This window comes from Hemitrygon akajei, chromosome 30, assembly GCF_048418815.1.
Source record: "Hemitrygon akajei chromosome 30, sHemAka1.3, whole genome shotgun sequence".
Classification (NCBI taxonomy): domain Eukaryota; kingdom Metazoa; phylum Chordata; class Chondrichthyes; order Myliobatiformes; family Dasyatidae; genus Hemitrygon; species Hemitrygon akajei.
In genome coordinates, this window is record NC_133153.1 from 9723444 (window position 1) to 9743980 (window position 20537).

General features: G+C 42.5%; 1 protein-coding gene across 3 annotated transcripts in view; it reads right to left on the reverse strand.

Annotated features, from left to right (window-relative positions):
* Positions 1-20537, reverse strand: part of adamts17 (ADAM metallopeptidase with thrombospondin type 1 motif, 17) — a 429617-nt gene that overhangs the window by 53783 nt on the left and 355297 nt on the right. For all 3 annotated transcript variants that reach the window (XM_073032969.1, XM_073032968.1, XM_073032970.1), the window contains 2 exons: positions 12698-12855; positions 3254-3413 (listed from right to left, as the gene is read on the reverse strand). In XM_073032969.1, coding sequence (XP_072889070.1) covers positions 3254-3413; positions 12698-12855 — 318 coding nt within the window. The remainder of the gene's footprint in view (positions 1-3253; positions 3414-12697; positions 12856-20537) is intronic.

Here is a 20537-nt window from a genome sequence, read left to right on the forward strand (position 1 = left end):
CTGAAATGAGGTGATGAAATTATGAAGAACTGTAGAAAGTAAATAGATTGAACTTATTTCCCTTAGCTGGGAGATCAAAAACCAGGGACAGATATTTAAAGTCACTGGTAGAAGGATTAGCAGGAGGATGAGTCATAGAGTATGTGTACAACCCTTCAGCCCAACACATCAATGTAATGTGTACGTGACAATAAAGCTAATATTTAAAAAGATACATGCATACCATACTCACAACCTTTATGATAATGCAACCCAACTTCACCAAAGCCAAAGGATGAATTACATCGCAACTCTGGATAATGCCAGATTGATGGGGAGGATAGTCCAGACACCCAGTTATTCACCTCATTTCTCAACTCTGCAACTATTACCCATCTCTTGCTAATTCATGTACAATTTTAGAGCCTTCAACACAAAATAGATGTATCATTCAGTGCAAAGGTCAACGAAGCTTTATTTCAAAGAAAGTGAGCTCTGATTTGCTCTCTTTGGACATGCATCAGCTTTTTTTTTGGGAAGTCTCACTGGCTGGCAGCAAGTTGTAAATCGCCGGTTCACTTCCTTTGCTCAAGAACATCAGAACTGGAAGCAGGTGCTGTCCTTTGGTTCCTGATGGATCTCGAGCCATCAATTAATATCACTGCTTGTTACCTCACTGGAACTACAGAATCTTATTGTGCAAAAAGGCTGCTAGCTTCCATACATTGGGAAGTGACAAGAACTTAAAAATACTTCATTGGTTATAGTGGGTTTTGTAATATATGGAAGACTTTGAAAGTACTGCCTTCTTTCTAAATACCCTGTCCTCTACAGGGAGTCAATATAATTGGCTTGAGTACTATTTGCTTTTAGTGAAGCTCTGATATATTCGGCAATGATGTCACCTACAGTACGACTTCCATTAATCCAACTGCAGAGTCATGTGAGTCAGTAATGTGTCTGTTATTTCCCATTGAGGCTCCCTAGTCTTACTGGTGACCACAATTTCATTTACTTGCTCCTGATAACTATTGATGAATAACTTACATTCAAAGAACAGATTTTACACAGTCCCTGTGTATAGTGAGCTCAGAATATCCTTGGACACAATCCTGACTGATACCACAAAATCAATTCGATAAAATCTGGCCTTTCATATTTAACTCTGAAATTTGATGTCCCAAGAAAACATCTGCTGGATGGTTGTCAAAGAAAGGACAGATTCTTTATCTTTAAAATATCATCTACTTTCTATTAGTAACTGCTATCAAGCTCCTGGTATCTCTGCTGCCTGACTGTGGTGTATTCTCTTCCATCAAGAACATCAGAACCTGTAGCCAGAGTGGCCCATCTGGCTCTATTCACCTGCTCCAGCACTCAACAACATCACGGCTGAACTTCTAACCCAGCAATATTTTCCTGCACAAAACCTTTACCCTTCTGATGGATTTCACAATATCCAAAGCTCCAGCAAGCTTGGTCTTAAAATCTATCAGCTTTCTCGGGCCTGACATAAAACTCCAAAGGGCCATCACACTCTGGGTGAAGAAATTTTCTTCTCTGTTCCTAATGGCCAAGATCTTATTCCTGAGACTGACTATTGATTCTAAACAGCCAGAGGAACATCATCTCTGAATCGACCCTGTCAAGATCCCAAAGGACTTTTGTCTGTTTTGATAGATTACTTATCATTCCTCTGAATTCCATATGTACACCAAGTCTGCTTAATCTTAATTCTCCCATCCGGTGCACCTTAGTGCTTTTTCTATTAGCAGCATGTCCTTCATTAGGTAGAGAAACCAGACACGCATGCAATATTTCAGCTGTGCTCTCACCAAGGCCAAATGTAAGTGCTGTCATATCTTTATCCTTGCACCCAAGGCCTGTTGCATACCACTCAATTCCAATTTGCTACCTGCACCTCCACGTTAATGTTCAATGATGCCTGGACAAAGACATTTAGGTCCTTCCTGAACCTTTCAATCTCTCAATTAAAAATATTCTGCTTTTCTATTTTTGTCTACCAAAATGGATGATATCATACTTTTAGCCTTAAATTTTAGCTGCCATGTCACCGCTGTTGCCTCCCAGAAGCTGATCTGTGTCCTGTGCTCACACAACTCACACTGCCACTCAATTTCCTATCATCTGTAACTTTGGATCTGTACAGTGAACAGAACAAGAGGTTATCTTGAGGAGGAGAAGCCTCGGGCAGAGGAATCAAACTCAGGACTCCATTACATCCATCCTGACTCATTGAAACCAGCCTGGTATGGAGCAGGGCTGCAGACTTAGCCAGCTCCATCAAGGTCAACCCTCCTTGTCATCAAGACATCTTCTAAAGGCAATGAAGGTGGCATCCATTATTAAAGACCTTCACCATCTGGGGCATGCTCTCTTTGCATTGCTACCACCAGAGAGGAGGCACAGGAGCCTGAAGACCCAAACTCATTTTTTAGGAACAGCTTCTTACCCTCCATCATCAGATTTCAGGACAGTGAATGAAGCCCTGAACACATGCTTGTTATTTGTCTTTGTACTACTTATTATTTGTACTTAACTCCTTTTACGTCTTGCTCTGTACTACTGCCACAAAACAAATTTCATGACAATTGACAGTGTTAATACACCTGATCCTGACTCTCTGGATGGTAAGGAAGGATGGAGAATATCATGAAACACACATGTGAGGAATCCCACAAGTGAAAAACAAAGCTAACGACAGCAAGAGGGAGTAAAGGTGAAAATAAACCTGGCAGAGAGAGAACACAGATCAGTGTCAGAGAGTTGTACACCACTGAATTGGCCCTTTCACTTCTGTGCAAGCCCACACACATAGAATATGGAAAAATGGGAGGGGAAGGTGAGGAAGAACTATTTTATGCAATAAATGGTTATGATCTAGAAAGTATAGAGCAGCACACTTATAGATGGTCAATGATTTCAACATGGAAATGGCTTGTCACATGAGGAAAGAACATACCAGGGTTACAGAGATAGAGACGGGGGGATGGGACTGACTGGGTTGCTCCATCAGAACTTGTATTTCCTCCTCAATTCCTTCACCCTCCTTGACTTACATCTCACCTAAGCATCCCCTCTTCTTTGCCCAAGTCACCGTCATATCACACTCCCTCCCATCACATTTCCCCAGTGAATACAATACACAGAGGTAATGAAGGAAATCAGACAACGTTATGCAAATACAGCCGGAATCTGGGAATATCATTGATGTTCTTCGTTAGCCTTGGTAAAAACTAAATGAAAACTATACCTCCTCCACACTGTACGCTACAGTCTCCCCAGCCAGTGTTTGTCCACAAATAAAGTGGTTCCAGTGGTTTTTGAACCTCATCGCTGCCTTTGACGGAGTTGTTCACTGGGATTGTGTATTCATAGTGAATGCCATAGCTTTGATCATGGAATAGCAGCACCTAGTTTGCAAGATAACAGAAATTTGTTAGAATGAATGTTACAGATGCACATCAATATTCCATGAATTTGTTCTGAAAATCTCACTGTGATAATATTGATACTATTATAAGTGCAACAGGCTTGAATCAGAACAAAGATCCCTAAATTAATGTGCCTGGCATTTTTATACTGCACACGTAACTATCAGTGGTAACATCGGTAAGGACTGATTCTGTCTTGGGATTATAATCATCTGAAAAATGTAAATCTTATGGAGTTCACATTAATGGATTATACTGCAAGGTGATGAAGTATTTTAGATTAGAAACTGGGATGTTGGCAATAATGTTATTGAGAAAATGTCATTCACAGGCAAAGCCATCCATCTTTTTGACTACATAATCTAAAAAACAAATTACTAATTTCATAAAACAAGTCCTTTTGTATTGGTACTTAAAGCCTATATTGTCTATTAATTTTGGTTAGTTACTGAATTGATGTGACCCTGACAACAGGCATAAAAAACACTGTTCTTGTTGATATCAAAACAACCATGTTTTGATAGCAAGAGAATCATTAACTTCAATGATTACAGCACCTTAATTTTAATTAGCTGAATGTATCATCAGCACAGATGCACCACAAGGCTGTGTGCTTAGCCCCCTGCTCTACTCACTTTACACTTATAATTGTGTGGCTAAGCACAGCTCCAATGCCATATTCAAGTTTACTGACGACACCAAGGTGGTGATGAATCAGCATACAGGAGGGAGACTGAAAATTTGGCTGAGTGGTATCATAACAACAATCTCTCACTCAGTGTCAGCAACACCAAGAAACTGATTGTAAACTTCAGGAGAGGGAAACCAGAGGTCCATGAGTCAGTAATCATCGGAGGAGCAGAGGTGGAGAGGGTCAGTAACTTTAAATTCCTGGGTGTCAGTATCTCAGAGGACCTGTCCTGGACCCATCATATAAATGTAATTGCAAAGAAAGCACAACAGCGTCTCTACAGGACTTGCACCACCAGGCTCAAGAACAGTTACTACTCCTCAACCACCAGCCTCGTGGACAAAAGAGGATAACTACACTCATTCCATTTCTGGTGTTCCCACAACTGATGGTCTCACTTTAAGGACTTTTATCTTATTTCATGCTCTCGTTATTTATCGCTATTTATTTATATTTACATTTGCACAGTTTGTTGTCCATTGATCCTGTTTACAGTTACTGTTCTACAGATTGGCTGAGTATGCCCGCAGGAAAAAGAATCTCAGGGTCATATGCAGTGACATGTGTGAACTCTCATAATAAATTTTACTTTGAACTTTGTATCAATAATGGTTTTCACCACCCAAAGACAGGTGTGATTGTAGTGAGTACTGGCAGTAATTCAGGAAGTGAATTTAATCTGGGGAAAAGTGGAAGGCATTAAGGCATGGGGAAGAAATCAGGAGCATAGATGTTAGACAAAGTACTGGAAGACTTGGTTCGGAAAGTTCAACGTGTGACGGGTGACTTGTATCTGCTGGAAGCACAGAATTATGAAATATGGGGGCAGTGAGACTAGACACACGGTCAGGTCATTGGCAGGTATTAAACCGAGGATTTGATGAAGTTCTGTGGGCTCAACAAATAGTTTGGGTCAGTGAGTGCACTGGCATACGCCATTTCCTTACAAAGTCAAGGCTCATACACTGTTCCACCACCACACCCTCTCATAGACTACAAATAAGCCTCACTCGTATGCACAGGCTCCACCTCACACTCAGCACCACTGAAAGCCTCGTGCCTATTTCTTACAGTCTGTACACCCGTCCAGCTCTTTAAAACCCCAGTAACTGAACGAACTGCACGTTATTCACTGACACTTCTCCCTGGTTAGCAGGACGGTGTTTTGCAGAACAAGGTTCAGTGGGATAGGGACCCCTACATTGTCCAGCCCCCGAGAGTAGCTGATGCAGGAGAGAGCTGAATGCTGTGCAGTATGGAATCCTTGTTGTACTGTAAAGCTTGCCAGAAAAGTCTGTGTTCACTGCCAACCTCAACACAAGGCTTTCCATTGAGCTCAGATCTCATCCTCTCCCCCACACAAGTAGCAAACAATTCCATTCAGGGACTCCTGAATCCAACCACAATTCAGCATCTGTAGGCTCAAGCAAGAACCCACACACAGGCTACTATAAACAATGATCCAGATTTGTGCCCTCACGCAACCACCAGCACAATGAAAAGGGCTGACGTTAAAGGGTGGGTCACTGAAGCTGAGAGCATCCTTGCTCTGATCTTTCCCAGAAGGAGAGATTGGATAAGCTGGGCAACACACACAAAATGCTGGAGGAACTCAGCAAGCCAGGCAGCGTCTATGGAGGGGAATGAACGGTCGGTGTCTTGGGTCGAGACCTTTCATCAGGTCACAGCAGAGGTATCAACAACAAAGGTATCAAATTTAGAGGTTTAGAGAGGACCTGGGGAAGAACGTCTCATCCAGAAAGCACTTGGAATCTGTACCATACTGGCTGAGCAAATGGGGGAGGCAGAGCTTCTCACAAAACATGAGAAGTATCTAAATCTGCACTTGAAGCCACAGAAGGGTACAGACCAAGTCCTTCTAAATGGGATTAATCCACAGAGAGAGATACTTGACCATCAGCATAGACACTGTGGGTCAAAAGGTCCGTGTCTATGCTGTATGATGTTTGAATCTAAAAGGAAATTTAGGAACAAAAGGCACAAAAATGAAAGCAAACATGAGTTCTTCTCTGAACGTGTGGAGGGACAGAAGGTGAAAAGGGACTGGTGATGGAAGGCACATATAAAATTTTGTATGAATATGCTGCATCCGTCTTTCAAGAGTCAGGTATGATATTAACGAGGTTGAATGTGAAGTTGTTGAAATACAGAGTGAGGAGACATTAAGCATATCCAGCATCATTAAAAATGCATGATTTACCAGACTTGGATAAAATGTATCGCAGCCTTTTGAAAATTGCAGAGGTCAAGGGCAGGGCATGCAAAGTTTTAGTGAGGTGTTTGACGAAGGTCCAAAGGATCCGCAAAGTGTAGATTAACAATTGTCCCAGAGAAAGCAGAAGGAACTGAGGACTGTGAACTGAGGGGTTGACGGGGCTCTGTATGAGTCTCTTTACAGCTGATGATATATCTAAATAATGTAAAATTAAAAGTGAGGCCCACATTGGCAAAGTGGTCGATAGTGAAGGAAGGAAGGAAGTTCTAGACTACGGGAAGAAATGAATGTACGGGCAAAACAAATTCAGTCAAGTGAAGCATGAGGTAGTGCCTAAGGGAAGCCAAACAGGGCAAGGAGAAATGATGCATGTCTAAAATGTGGAGGGGAGTGGAACTATCTTGGGAAGCATGTCCACAAATTCCAAAAGGCAGTAAATCAGGTGATCAAGAATGAGGGGGATCTCTTTGAAACCTACCAACGATTGAAAGGCCTTGACAGAGTGGTCGCGGAGAGGACGCTCCCAATAATGGGAGAATCTAGGACCAGGGCACAGCCTCAGAATAGAATGACGTCTCTTTAGAACAGAAATGAGGGGGAAATACTTCAGCCAGAAGGCGGTGAATCTCTGAAATTCATTGCCACAGACGGCTGCGGAAGTCAAGTCACTGGGTACATTTAAAAATGGAGGTTGATTGATGCTTGATTAGTAAGGGTGTCAAAGCTTACATGCAGAAAGCAAGGAAATGGGATTAAGAAGGAAATAAAAGCCATGATAGAATGACGGAGCAGACCCGATGGGTTGAATGGCCTAATTCTGCTCCTATGTCTTAAGGTCTTATTGATAACTTGACTTTAGTGCTGGAAACATAGAATACAAGAGCAGGAAGCCATGCTTAGACCATATGAAACATCAGTTTTGGCACAGTTCTGGTCAGGGGGAAAGAAGGAGAGTGATGTGGGGCAGAATTGGGGGCATAGGCCAAAGTGGGTAGACCAGAAGGATAGAGAAAGGGACAGTGGGGAAGAATATTACCTTAAACTGGAGAGTTAAAGTTTAAAGGATGTTTCTGATAAAACAGGGGCTAAATTGATACAAGGTTCAGAGTGCTGGCTCCGTTCTAACCACCAGCAGCTTGTGTGTAATTACAGTGCAGCCCAAGACAGTGTGGTTGCCCTTCACACTCCCCTAGATACTGAAATAGTAACATGTTAAATTATTTATTCTCAGGATGTGTCTATCACTGGGAAAGCTGCTGGATGATGCCCACACCTATTTGCCCTTGGGAAGCTGAGAAGCCAGCTATCTGAATGACTGCTTACAACTATCTTGCAGGTGGAAGTTGCCAGCAATGCAGATAAAATCCATGATTTTTTTTTAACTTCAGAGCAATATAAACAACAAAAGAAAACAAGTGCAGATGTGAGAGGTTGTCCAACTGATCAGGCAGCTCTGTAGAAAACAGAGTCCATGTTTCAGATCAATGAGCCAGGACTGAGGAAAGATCGAAAGGTCATTAACTCCGCAGATGTTTCCTGACCCACTGAGGTTTCCGGTATTAATTTGTTTTCCAGTCCTCAAACAAGTGTGGTAATGCACTTCCTTCTGAATTCTCGAACATAAAGACTTGAACTTGAATATCAGATTTGAAATTAAATATCACAGAACCATAAACAGTAAGCGTTATGAGATACTGGTGATTCAAAGGGAACCGCTGACTCAGCCTGAGCAAGCTCCCAGAGGCTGTGTAAAATCAATTAGATGTCTTTTATGGCATTTTAGCTCAGGTATTGTTAACGTACTGTAAACTGGTCGCCAATCTTTGACTCCAAGGCTTAAGACGTTATTTCCAGTTGAATTTTTCTGTCCATGTTTAATGGTGAGAAATGAATTAAATTGAATTGACTTTATTTCTTACATCCTTCACATACATGAGGAGTAAAAACATTACCTCTCCGTCTAAATGTGTGATATACAATCATAGTAATTTATAATAAATAGAACAGTCAATGTAACATAGAAATACACTCAAATCAGCCTAAATTAATCAGTCTGATGGCCTTGTGGAAGAAGCTGTCCTGGAGTCTATTGGTCCTGGCTTTTATGCTGCGGTGTTTCCTGGATGGTAGCAGCTGGAATAGATTGTGGTTGGGGTGGCTCAGGTCCCCAATGATCTTTAGGACCTTTTTTACGCACCTGTCGCTGTAAATGTCCTGAATCATGGGAAGTTCACAACTACAGATATGCTGGGCTGTCTGCACCACACTCTGCAGAGTCCTGCAATTGAGGGAGGTACAGCTCCCATACCAGACAATGATGCAGCCAGTCAGGATGTTCTCAATAGTGCCCCTGTAGAAAGTCCTTAGGATTTGGGGCCCCATAGCAAAGTTCCTCAACCATCTGAAGTGAAAGAGGCACTGTTGTGCCTGTTTCACCACACAGTTGGTGTGTACAGACCACATGAGGTTCTCGGTGATGTGGATGCTGAGGAACCTAAAGCTGTTCACCCTCTCAACCCCAGATCCATTGATGTCAATAGGGGTTAGCCTGTCTCCATTCCTCCTGTAATCCGCAACCAGCTCCTTTGTTTTTGCGACATTGAGGAAGAGGTTGTTATCTTGAAACTACTGCATCAGAGAGATGACTTCTTCCCTGTAGGCTGCCTCATTATTGTTTGAAATTAGGCCAATCAATGTAGTGTCATCAGCAAATTTAATTAGCAGATTAGAGCTGTGGGTGGCGACACAGTCATAGGTATACAGGAAGTAAAGAAGGGTACTTAGTACACAGCCTTGAGGGGCTCCTGTGTTGAGAGTCAGAGAGGTGAAGGTGAGGGAGCCCACTCTTACCACCTGCTGGTGATCTGACAGGAAGTCCAGGATCCAGCTGCATAAGGCAGGGTCAAGGCAGAGGTCTCTGAGCTTCTTGTCGAGCCTGGATGGAATTATGGTGCTGAATGCTGAACTGTAGTCCAAGAACAGCATTCTCACATAAGCATCCTCCTTCTCCAGATGTGTAAGGACAGTATGTAGAGCAGTGGCTATTGCATCGTCTGTTGATCAGTTGTGTCGGTAGGCGAATTGTAGGGGTCCAGTGTGGATGATAACATGCTGCAGATGTAGTCCTTGACCAGCCTCACAAAATTTGCTTATTATTGAGGTGAGTGCGACAGGACACCAGTCGTTCGGGCATGTTACCTTGGTCCTTGGGACAAGGATGAAAAATTTGAAGCAGGAAGGCACTCTACACTGGAAGAGGGAGAGATTAAAACTGTCTGTAAACACACCTGCCAGTTGTGCTGCACACATCCTGAGTACTTGCCCTTGGATGCCGTCCGGTCCTGCAGCCACTCACTGGAAACATCTGTGTACCTCAGCCTCAGAGATGACCCGGTTGCAAGTTGTAGCAGTGGCTTTCCTCGGAGGCTGAGAGTTAGCAACATCGAACTGAGCGTAAAAGCGATTGATCTCATCTGGGAGAGAGGCTGCGATGTTGGCGGCACCACTACATTTGGCTTCGAAGTCTACGATGGTAGGCAATCCTCACCACAAGTCACGTGTGCTATTCGTTGTGAATCTTGACTCAATCTTGTCCCTGTATTGTTAATTCACAGCCCTGATAGCTTTGCACAGATCGTAGCTGCTTTTCTTGAGCTCCAGCTGATTGCTGGCAGCGTAAGCTCTGTGTCACGCAGTAAGTGCTGCTCGCATGGAACTTTTGATCCAGGGTTTCTGGTTCGGAGAGACACTGACCGTCTTCTGTGGGACCACATCATTAATGCACTTCCGGATGAAGCATGTGACTCCATCCATGAACTCAGAGACATCCTCATCATGGAAGACATTCCAGTCAACGTCATCGAAGCAGTCTTGCAGCATGGAGGCTGATTGGTTAGACCAACAGTGGACGGTTTTAACTATGGCCGCCTCTTGTTTCAACTTCTGCCTGTACATTGGCAAAAGCAGGATTGAAGAGTGATCTGATTTTCCAAAAGCTGGGCGAAGGACAGCTTTGTAAGCATTGCAGAAGGGAGTGTAGCAGTGGTCAAGTGTGTTATCTCCATGAATTCTCACCTGGATGTGCTGACAAAACTTCGGAGAGACCTTCGTCAGCAACGCTCGATTAAAGTCACTGCTGATGATGAAGACGGCCTCTGGGTGTGCAGTCTCCAGCGTGTTGATGGCCTCGTACAGTTCATTGGTCAGTATCAGTTTGCAGCAGAACGTACACCTCTCTGATGATAACAGCTGTGAACTTCCGAGCCAGCCAGTAGGGTCTGCACAGCAGCAGCAGGTATTCCAGGTCTGGGGAATAAAAGGATTTGAGGGTACGCACCAAGCACTGTTGACCATGAAGCATACCCCTCTTCCTTTACTCTTCCCAGAGAGGTTTTTTGACCTATCTGCCTGGAACAGGGAGAACCCAGAGGGCTCGATGGTGTGGTCCGGTATCTCCTCCATCAGCCAAATCTCCACAAAGCATAAAACGTTACATTCCTTTGTTTCCCTCTTTTAGGAGATTCTAGCTCTCAGTTCGCACAGCTTGTTGTCCAGGGACTGAACATTAGCCAGGAGTATGCTAGGGAGTGGCGGCCGATTAGCACGACGTTTCAACTTTACCAGGACACTGACCCTTCTACGTTGGCTCCAATGCCACTTCCAAGGTAGTGGCGATGTAAGAGATGAGTCTCCCATGGTTCGTGCAAGCAGGGTATCCCAGTATAGGAAAGGCGGCAGATAGTGGGTAAATGCTGTCTTCCCGATGTTCAGAAGGGTCAGTCTATCGTATCTGAAGTGACTATCAGCTACTTGAACAGAAAACGATAAGAAAATTGTAGAAATTAGTAGTATACTGTAGATTTGCAACAGAGCTCACAACATGACTGCCATAAACAGCTGCATCTTGGACTGAATAGACTGGAGCTAATGGACATGGTGACTGAGTAAAACTATACTTGAACTGAAAATAATATGTACTAATACACAGCTGATAGCAGCAGCTTAAAAAATGTGAAGCTTGAAGTTATTGTATGAAATATTCCTTAATCTGAAACAGTGCTTGAGCTTACACTTTCATTTGGTTGACGCAAAGTTAATTTTTAGCACAGTGCAGCTGATATGGTGACTTGTTTGGGTGTTCAGTAGAAATGTGGGACTCTGCTCCAGTAATTTTGCACGAATATCTTGTTTTGTAGATTCCTGATGAAGTGTCTCGGTCCTGTACTCTTTTCCATAGATGCTGCCTGGCCTGCTGAATTCCTCCAGCGTTGTGTGTGTGTTGATCAAGATAACAAATAGAATGGTGTTTGCTGAGGATGGTTTGGCTGTGGATTGGACCATGTGGGATTGGGATAATCCAGGATAACTTTCAAAATGGGGAAATGTTTAAAAATGGAAATAGGATGGATAAATGCTAAGGAGGGTGGGGTAACAGAGGGTGCAGCATCTCTTTGGGGGGGGGGGCAACATAAGTATTGCAAAGTGAACAGCCTTTCTCTGCACAGTGAAATTCTAAGCAATTCATGTTCCTGCATTTTTAATGGTTACATCACTTCATAATTGACATTACTGCTCTGGTAAACTTATAACATTGTAGGTTAAAGGTGTCCCAAACACATACACCACTTGCTACATCTGTTGAGCTGCGTTATGGGCAATTAGCAACGGTGAGAAAGGGAACATCCCAATTTGGCAAGCTCAGAAACTAAATGTAATTTATCTATGCGAGAGACACCCGGAACACTCCCAGAGGCATCCAAAGCAAGAATCCTGGCATCTCTACAGACATACAGTCTGACCGGTTGTGTCACAGCCTGGTATGGAAGTTATGGTGGATTCAGCTAGTTCCATCACAAGTACAGCTCTCTGCACCACAGAGGACATCTCCAAAAGGTCATGTCTCAGGAAGGTGACATCCATCATCCACATTGTGTGGAATAATCGATGAACTTTGGGACAATTAGAGAGGGGACTTAAGTACACTTTCACCAACTCTTCTCATATCCTAATGACAAATGATTTGAAAATGCAAAGATGAAAAAGCAGCTTTAATGTTTAAAGTGTAAATTCCCCGAACCAAATTCCTGGCAGAATCTCACTAATGATGTCCTCTCTCAGCATCAGTATGCATCTACACACCATGGAAATAATATTCTCAAACATTAGGGAACTCATTTAAGGATAGTCATTACTGAAGTAATGTTATTTCCATCCATGACAGATTTATGCAAGAAAAAGTCATCTCCTAGTCCCAAGTTTTAAAGAAATTATTAAATTATGAAAGGTCCATTGGGATCTCAGCATTCCAAATGCAATGACACAAGAAAAGCAAGCTACCATTAAATGAAGCGGTGTTTTGGTTGGTCCCTTGGCAGACATCTTTTCCCAGAGACCCCGTCGCACATAATGTACTGTGGTTCCTGCCATTGGGAATTCACCAGGCAACTCGATCTTCCAGTCACTGTTGATAGACTGTTTCGTGGAATCTTTCAAAGCTGGTGAAATATAAATATCAAACATTCACTCATCAAACATTTGTGACCATATTTTCTTTCTTCTTCTGAGAGAAATCTACACATACAGTGCCTATAAACCCCCTTAGAAGTTTTCGTGTTTTATAATGCTGAACCACAGTGGATTGCATTTGGCTTTTTTGACACTGATCAACACAAAAGACTCTTTTGTGTCAAGGTAAAAACAGATCTCTACAAAGTGATCTAAATTAATTACAAATATAAATCACAAAATAATTGATTGCATAAGTATTCACCCTTTCAAGTCAGTATTTAGTCGATGCACCTTTGGCAGCAATAACAGCCTTAAGTCTATGTGGATCAGTCTCTATCTGCTTCCCACATCTGGACACTGCAACTTTTCCCCATTCTTCTTTACAAAACTGCTCAAGCTCTGTCAGATTGCACGGGGATCATGAATGAGCAGGCCTTTTCAAGTTTAGCCACAAATTCTCAATTGGAGTGAGGTCTGGACTCTGGCTTGGCCACTCCAGGACATTAATTTTGTGTTTTTAAGCCATTCCTGTGTATCTTTGGCTTTATGCTTGGGGTCATTATCCTGCTGGAAAACAAATTTTCTCCCAAGTTGCAGTTCTCTTGCAGTCTGCATCAAGTTTTCCTCCAGGATTTCCCTATGTTTTGCTGCATTCATTTACCCTCTGACTTCAGAGTATCCCATATGCCTTCTGGCAAATTCCAGACAACTTGAATTTTTTTTAACAGTGGCTTGCTCTTTTGCTACTCCCCCATAAAGCTGTGACAGGTGAAGCACTCAGGTAACAGTTGTTGTATGCGCAGTCTCTCCCATCTCAGCTTCTGAACTCCTTCAGAGTTTGTCATAGGTCTCTTGGTGGCCTCCCTCACTAGTCCCCTTCTTACACGATCACTCAATTTTTGAAGATGGCCTGCTCTAGGCAGATTTACAGCTGTACCATATTCTTTCCATTTCTTGATGATTGACTCAACTGTTCTCCAAGGGACATTCAGTTACTTGGACATTTTCTTGTATCCATCTCCTGACTTGTGCTGTTCAATAACCTTTACATGCAGTTGCTTGGTGTGTTCTTTTGTCTTCATGCTGTAGTTTTTGTCAGAATACTGACTCACCAGCAGTTGGACCTTCCAGGCACAGGTGTATTTTACTACAATCAATTGAAACACCTTGACTGCACACAGTCCTCCAAAAATGGATCTCCTTTTAATTAATTACGTGGCGGTACTAGGGATGATTTGGTGTCATATTAAAGGGGGGGGGGTGAATACTTAAGCAATCAATTATTTTGTGCTTTATATTTGTAATTAATTTAGACCACCTTGTAGAGATCTGTTTTCACTTTGACGCAAAAGAATCCTTTTCAGTTGATCAGTGTCAAAAAAGCCAAGTTAAATCCTCTGTGATTCAATGTGGTAAAACAATGAAACATGAAAACTTCCGGTGGGAGGGGGTGAATACTTTTTATAAGCACTTTTTGTAGCTGCATGGAACAGTTGGCTTTGAATGGATATCTGCCATAATAAACTTTCAAACATTTAAAATAGCTGATGTGTGTGCATGTGCTTATGGACTACTGTCAGGCCCGTCCTTTTGATTTTTTCAAAAACTACAATCCAGACTGTGATTCTAGGAGTTGGCTGATGTCTGAGGACACCATTCAGCTGTGATGTATTAACACCAGCTGGCCCCTTCTCCAGACAGCCAGACAACCTCAAGACAACTTTTCTTCAGAGGCTGTCACGTATACTGGATTAAACTGTTCATAGAATTCATCAGCATTAGAAGGCCATGAATTCAGGTTTGCTTATTCCACCTTGCAGAGTTTCGCCTGATTCGTCCCACAGCCTCACACATTACCTAGATAAGGAAGGTACTGAGTTTGTCACTGCCCTCATTAACCCACTGGGACTCAGGAGATCTTGCTTTTGTCCTACTCATCTCTCCCCTGCCTTCTCTGTTATTGGAAACTTTTCTCAGTTTTGACTGGTCATGAAATTGAAACACTCATGTTTTCTCTTTCCCTAGCTACTGCTTCACCTGCTGAGTGTTTTTTTTTTGTTTGATTTATGTCAGTTGCTGCATTTTTCTTCATTGGCTAAGAGTGGACTATCCAAATGATATGAAAGGTGCTATAAAAGAGCAAGCCCTTTTTTTCCCAATCACATCTGTTTAAGAAATCTTCTGCTGTTATGTTTCTGAACTTGGGTAATTTTGGAACTTAAATGTTTCTTACTAATCTCCGATCGCTTGCAGTTGGAATGTGCCTCACTCCCAAATCCTACAATGCAATCTGCATTCCATGGATATTTCCTCTCCATTTTTAGGGAATGTATTTGCTGTTTTATCCATTCTTTGTGCCAATGCTTATTTCTGTTTCTGTTAAAATCTCCATTTTATGCCACCCACTCACATCCTTTGCCTGACACTTACATATTTTAATCTGTTGATGCCTTTACATTGATGCATTAAGACCGTTTTTGCATCATAGCACGTATTCCTGCTTCTCTTTTAAGCATTTTGAGAACCACCCCACCCACAGACTTCTGTCTCTCTTTTGTTTTTAAATCCTGTTAAAATATGCTCATCTTTCAGCTGAAGAAAGGCAAATCTACAGAGCACGGACATGGCCTCTGTTTAGGAAAGTGCAGAGACACTATTTTCAAATCTGATTTCAAAGTACTGTCACTCCTTTTTGTACAGAGCGTCTACCCCTGCTCTTGACTCAGTCAGTGCTCCTCTCTTTCTGCAGAGGGTAAATGTTTAACTTGTCCCTTGCAGGAAGACATACAGAGAATAAATTGTTTCCCATATAAAGCTGCAAAACACCAGTGAGTTTTAATAGATAGGTTTGTATTTTAAAAAAACACATTTCAGCAGGCTAATTAACTGGAGAGATAAGCAGTGTATAATTGCCAGAGCATAATTGACAATCTTGGCAAGAATGTGAGCCCAGCACGATGGGGTATCCATCAACTACCATACTTGCTAATTCTCCCTCCTCCAAAAGGATCAGCATAGCCAGGAGGATTTCTGCCGCTGGCTAGGACAGGCAAGTGTGTAAACCACATTTGTGGGCTAATTTTAGCCGAGACCTTGGGGGAGGCTTTCAGAATTAGATCCTCTAGCAAGTGATTATTGCAAGCAGGTATAGGGTAAATCAGTGAATTGATCAATTTCCCTCAGCTCCTCATGGAAGAGTTAAACTAAAATTCCCATTTCCCTTCCTTCTGATCATGAAGCAGAAAAAATCAAAGCCATTCCATTCCAGAAGTCCCAGGCTGGGTGACCCTCACTGCATCATAAAATTCTTTAACATCAAATGCAGTCCGTTTCAGAAGAAGTGATAAAATGGTCCAGACACATTACTGGAATGTGACCTGACCCCACAACCCCACAAGATATTAGGGGGAAAACCAAAATCTTGTTCAAAGAGGGCAGATTGAAGTGCCACTGGGAATGCCGAAGAGGGGTGGGAGAGAATTCCTGAGTTTATGACACAGCTGTATGCAAGAATTGGAATAGCACAGAGCACTCTGTAACCTCCAGGGATACAGGAAGTTTAGAGATTACTGTTGGACTGAAACACAAGAAAATCTGCAGATCCTGGAAATCCAAAGCAACACACATAAAATGCTGGAGGAAGGCAGCAGGCAAGGTAGCACCTATGGAAAAGAGTAAACAGTCAATGTTTTGAGCCAAGACCCTTCATCAGGACTGGAAAGGAAGAGCAGAAGTCAGAGTAAGAAGGTGCCCCTATGAGGCCACACTCAGGTTGGAGGAGCATTACCTTATATTCCGTCTGGGTAGCCTCCAACCTGATGGGATGAATATCGATTTCTTGAACTTCTGGTAATTGCACTGCCCCCACCTTTACCATTCCCCATTCCTGTTTCCCACTCTCACCTTATCTCCTTACCAGCTTATTACCTCCCTTTGGTGCTCTTCTCCCTTCCCTTTCTTCCATGGTCTTCTGTCTTCTCCAATCAGATTTCCAATTCTCCAGCCATTTATCTCTTTCACCAATCAACTTCCAGCTCTTTACTTGACTGCTCCCCCTCTCCCATTTTCGACTACCACCATGTACTTCTTCTTCCCTTCCCCTTACCTTCTTACTTTGGACTTCTCCTCTTCCTTTCCTGGCCTGATAAAGGGTCTCAGCCCGAACTGTTGACTGTTTACTCTTTTCTATAGATGCTGTCTGGTCTGCTGAGTTCCTCCATGTTTTGTGGCTGTTAGACTGAATTCAGCTGTAAAAACTGCTGTCCCATCCTCTGGCATCGACAAGCTACACAAGAAATCTATCTGCAGATGCTGGGATGGTATAGTCTCACAGATATCGGGTGGGATATCTTCATTGTCATCATCCTGTCCCAAATAACCAAGCAGTGGGTGGATTATTTCAGGCTGTGCACCCACTGTGCCATTGGATTATTGGCCTTTGTGTGCTTCAAGGGGTTTGGTGCCTGGGACAAGAAGTCATTTTCCCAACCAAACTATTGCTGGGCCCTTGGGATCTGCACTCCGCTGTCAAATATCAGCTGATGCACTGCAGAATCAGTCTTAGGGAAATTGTCAGTTCACTCTTCCTGGTAGGGCTCTTACATGGAAAAGGAATTGAGCCCCTCTCCTCTCCACTTTACTTCTCAAAAACAGCCCACAAGATCTCAGTTGGAATACATCAAATTCAAAAACTCAGATGAGTCAGGGAAGTACCAACCAGTTAGCACCATTTCAGTAAAAATCTTCTCCCATCAACGCAGCCTGAGAGTGTCCTCACAACAACTTCACAGTTCTTAAGTATTGGTCCTTGGGGAAGGGCTCCCATGTTATCAGGGCTTGATTTTATTTGCCATTTAATCCCATTCTCCTGCTCTTTCTCATGCTCCTTCCCCAATTAATAGTTGAATTAACAATCAACTCCATCAAATCTCCATGTAATCTTCTTTCTCTGCCACCCCCCCCCCCAGTCTCCAGATAACTGGGTTCTTTCTTCCACAGTGCTACTGTTTTAGTAAACCCAATCTACACCCAATTTAAGGCAACTGGTTCAGTAACCTGTCTGAGATCAAATCAATTTTACATAAAGGTTCAGCACAATTTATTTATCTTCTGTGTGCTGGGCTCCCAAAGGATCCTGCCCAACATTTAGGTACTCATAAGCCTGCAGATACCGGAATCTGTACTAATAAACAATCTGCAGGAGAAACACAGTAGGCTGAGCAGCATCTATAGGAGTAAAGGAATTGTCAAAGTTTGGGTTGATATATGAATCAGGCCAAGATATCCTGATACAGGGATTTTTGGCCTGAAATATCGACATTTTTCTTTCCCCCACAGATGCTACTCAACCCACTGAGTTCCTCCAGCAGATTATTTCTGTCTATTGTTTAACAGTTTTCTCAACTACTGCTGTTGTCAAAATCTTTGTAATTGTCAAAAATTGGAATACTGTGTTCAGTTCTGGTTGCCTAGTTATAGGAAGGCCGTGGAGGGTGCAGAGTAGATTTACCAGGATGCTGGGTGGAGTTGAGAATATGTTTTATGAGGAAAGATTGAGTGGGTTAGAGGGTTTCTCTTCGGAGCAAAAGAGGGTGAGAGGTGTCTTGATAGAGGTGTATAAGATGATTAGAGGCATTGATAGCATGGACAGCCAGCACCTTTACATCATAAGTTTATGGTAACGGAAGAAAGGATAGGTGAGATGTCAAAGGTAGGTTATTTTTTTACACAGAGAGTGGCAGATGGGTGGAACGTACTATGGTTGAGGCAGATACATTAGGGACATTTAAGAGACTCTTAGGTAGGCACATGGATGAAAAAAATGGAGGGCTATGCAGGGGCAGCATGGGATTGATGTTGCGGTAGGTTAAAATGTCAGCACAACATCGTGGGCCAAAGAGCTTGTACAGTGCTGTTTTGTTCTAGGTTCTAAAAACCAGCGCAAGTAGATCTCAGTTTCTGCACTTGCTTTAAATACATAGCATGCAGTTATATTGTCTCAACTTATCTTTCCAACCAAAATGTTTCACATCATGTCTCTCTGGATTAACCTATCTGCCATGTACCTGGCCATTTCTTCAGGCTATATTTTTATTTTCCTCTTTGTACTACTTCAGTATTCTTATGTGTGGAAAGTTTTTTTTCTGGATGGCAGCTAAACAAAATCTTTTCACAGTATCTCAGTACTTGTGACAATGATAAATCAATGATAACCAAATACTATCATCATTCTTTACTGCAATTCCAAGTTTTGTGTCATTTGGAAATTGAAATTATTTTTATAGCACTAATACAACTCATCAGCTTATGTCAAACAGTGGCTGTAATGTCCAACCCCAGGAAATGTCTCTGTACACTAAATAACCTGCAGTCTGAAATGTCACATAGCTCTTCAGCTAACTTTATATCTACTCAACAACTGTGCCATTAATCCTGTTAGCTTTCATTTCATTAATTTATCTTTTCAATAATATATTTTCGAGGCACGTTGCAGGAAGCAGATATGCCTCATTCCGACTAAAAACAAGCAGAACCAATGCATGGGCAAGGCTCTAAGCTTCAGTTTACAAATGAGTAAACAACAGGCAGGAGTATGAGATTTATCATACCTGTACCAACAATTATTCAAATCATCTTTATATGACAGCACAGGGTCCATGTGGGGATGTCTATTTTGGGTTGGTAAGTAGAAGGCTGTGCCGATTCGAAGACGATGCTGCAGATATGGATCTGAACGGCCATACTTGGACAGTGCGGTGTAAGATCTGCCTTTGTCGATGAGACATCACTGAAGGTTTCCAGACTCACACAAAACCATTACTAACAAAGCATTTGGAAAAAGTAGAATACTTTACAAGGGCACTAGCCCACTAACTGTTCATTCATACAGCTTTTTGGGGCCATATAAATATTCCAGGTCTCCTGGTGAAGCCGTTGTGATTGTGGATGACGTGGATGAGATGAATTTGCCCAATTGCATGTCGGCAGGTTCATGGATGATGGCTGGTCTCCAAAAACCTATATTAGTAAGCAGCTCTTTGGAATAACAATACTGAGTTTCTCTACTGTCACTAACTGGATACCAGCTGGAACAGCTATTGTCTGAAGGACCCACTGTTAATGCAATGAATGCTTCACTACCAGAGAAAATCTGCAGATGCTGGAAATCTGAGCAACACACACAAAATGCTGAAGGAACTCAGCAGGCCAGGCAGTATCCATGGAAAGAGTACACTCGCCGTTTCGGGCCGAGACCCTTCACATGATGAGATATTCCTGGTGCTGCAGATCAGACTCACTGCTGAAGGTGTGAATCCAGTGGGGAGAACAGCACTTTACAATGATTCAGGTAACTAATTTATCTTCAGTATTCACCGGTTTAGCAGGAGTTCTTCTTTTAGTTACACAATAAACATAAATGTGTTACAAAATACATACTGAATTCAATTCTCTCATCTTCTTTTGTAAGGTCTGTGTGCCCTGTGGTGCACCTGTGCTGATGGTGATTCTGGAGGAGAACACAGAACATAGAATAGTACAGCACAGTACTGGCCCTTCGGCCCACAATGTTGTGCTGACCCTTAAACCCTGCCTCCCATATATCCCCCACCTTAAATTCCTCCATATGCCTGTCTAGTAGACTCTTAAATTTCACTAGTGCATCTGCCTC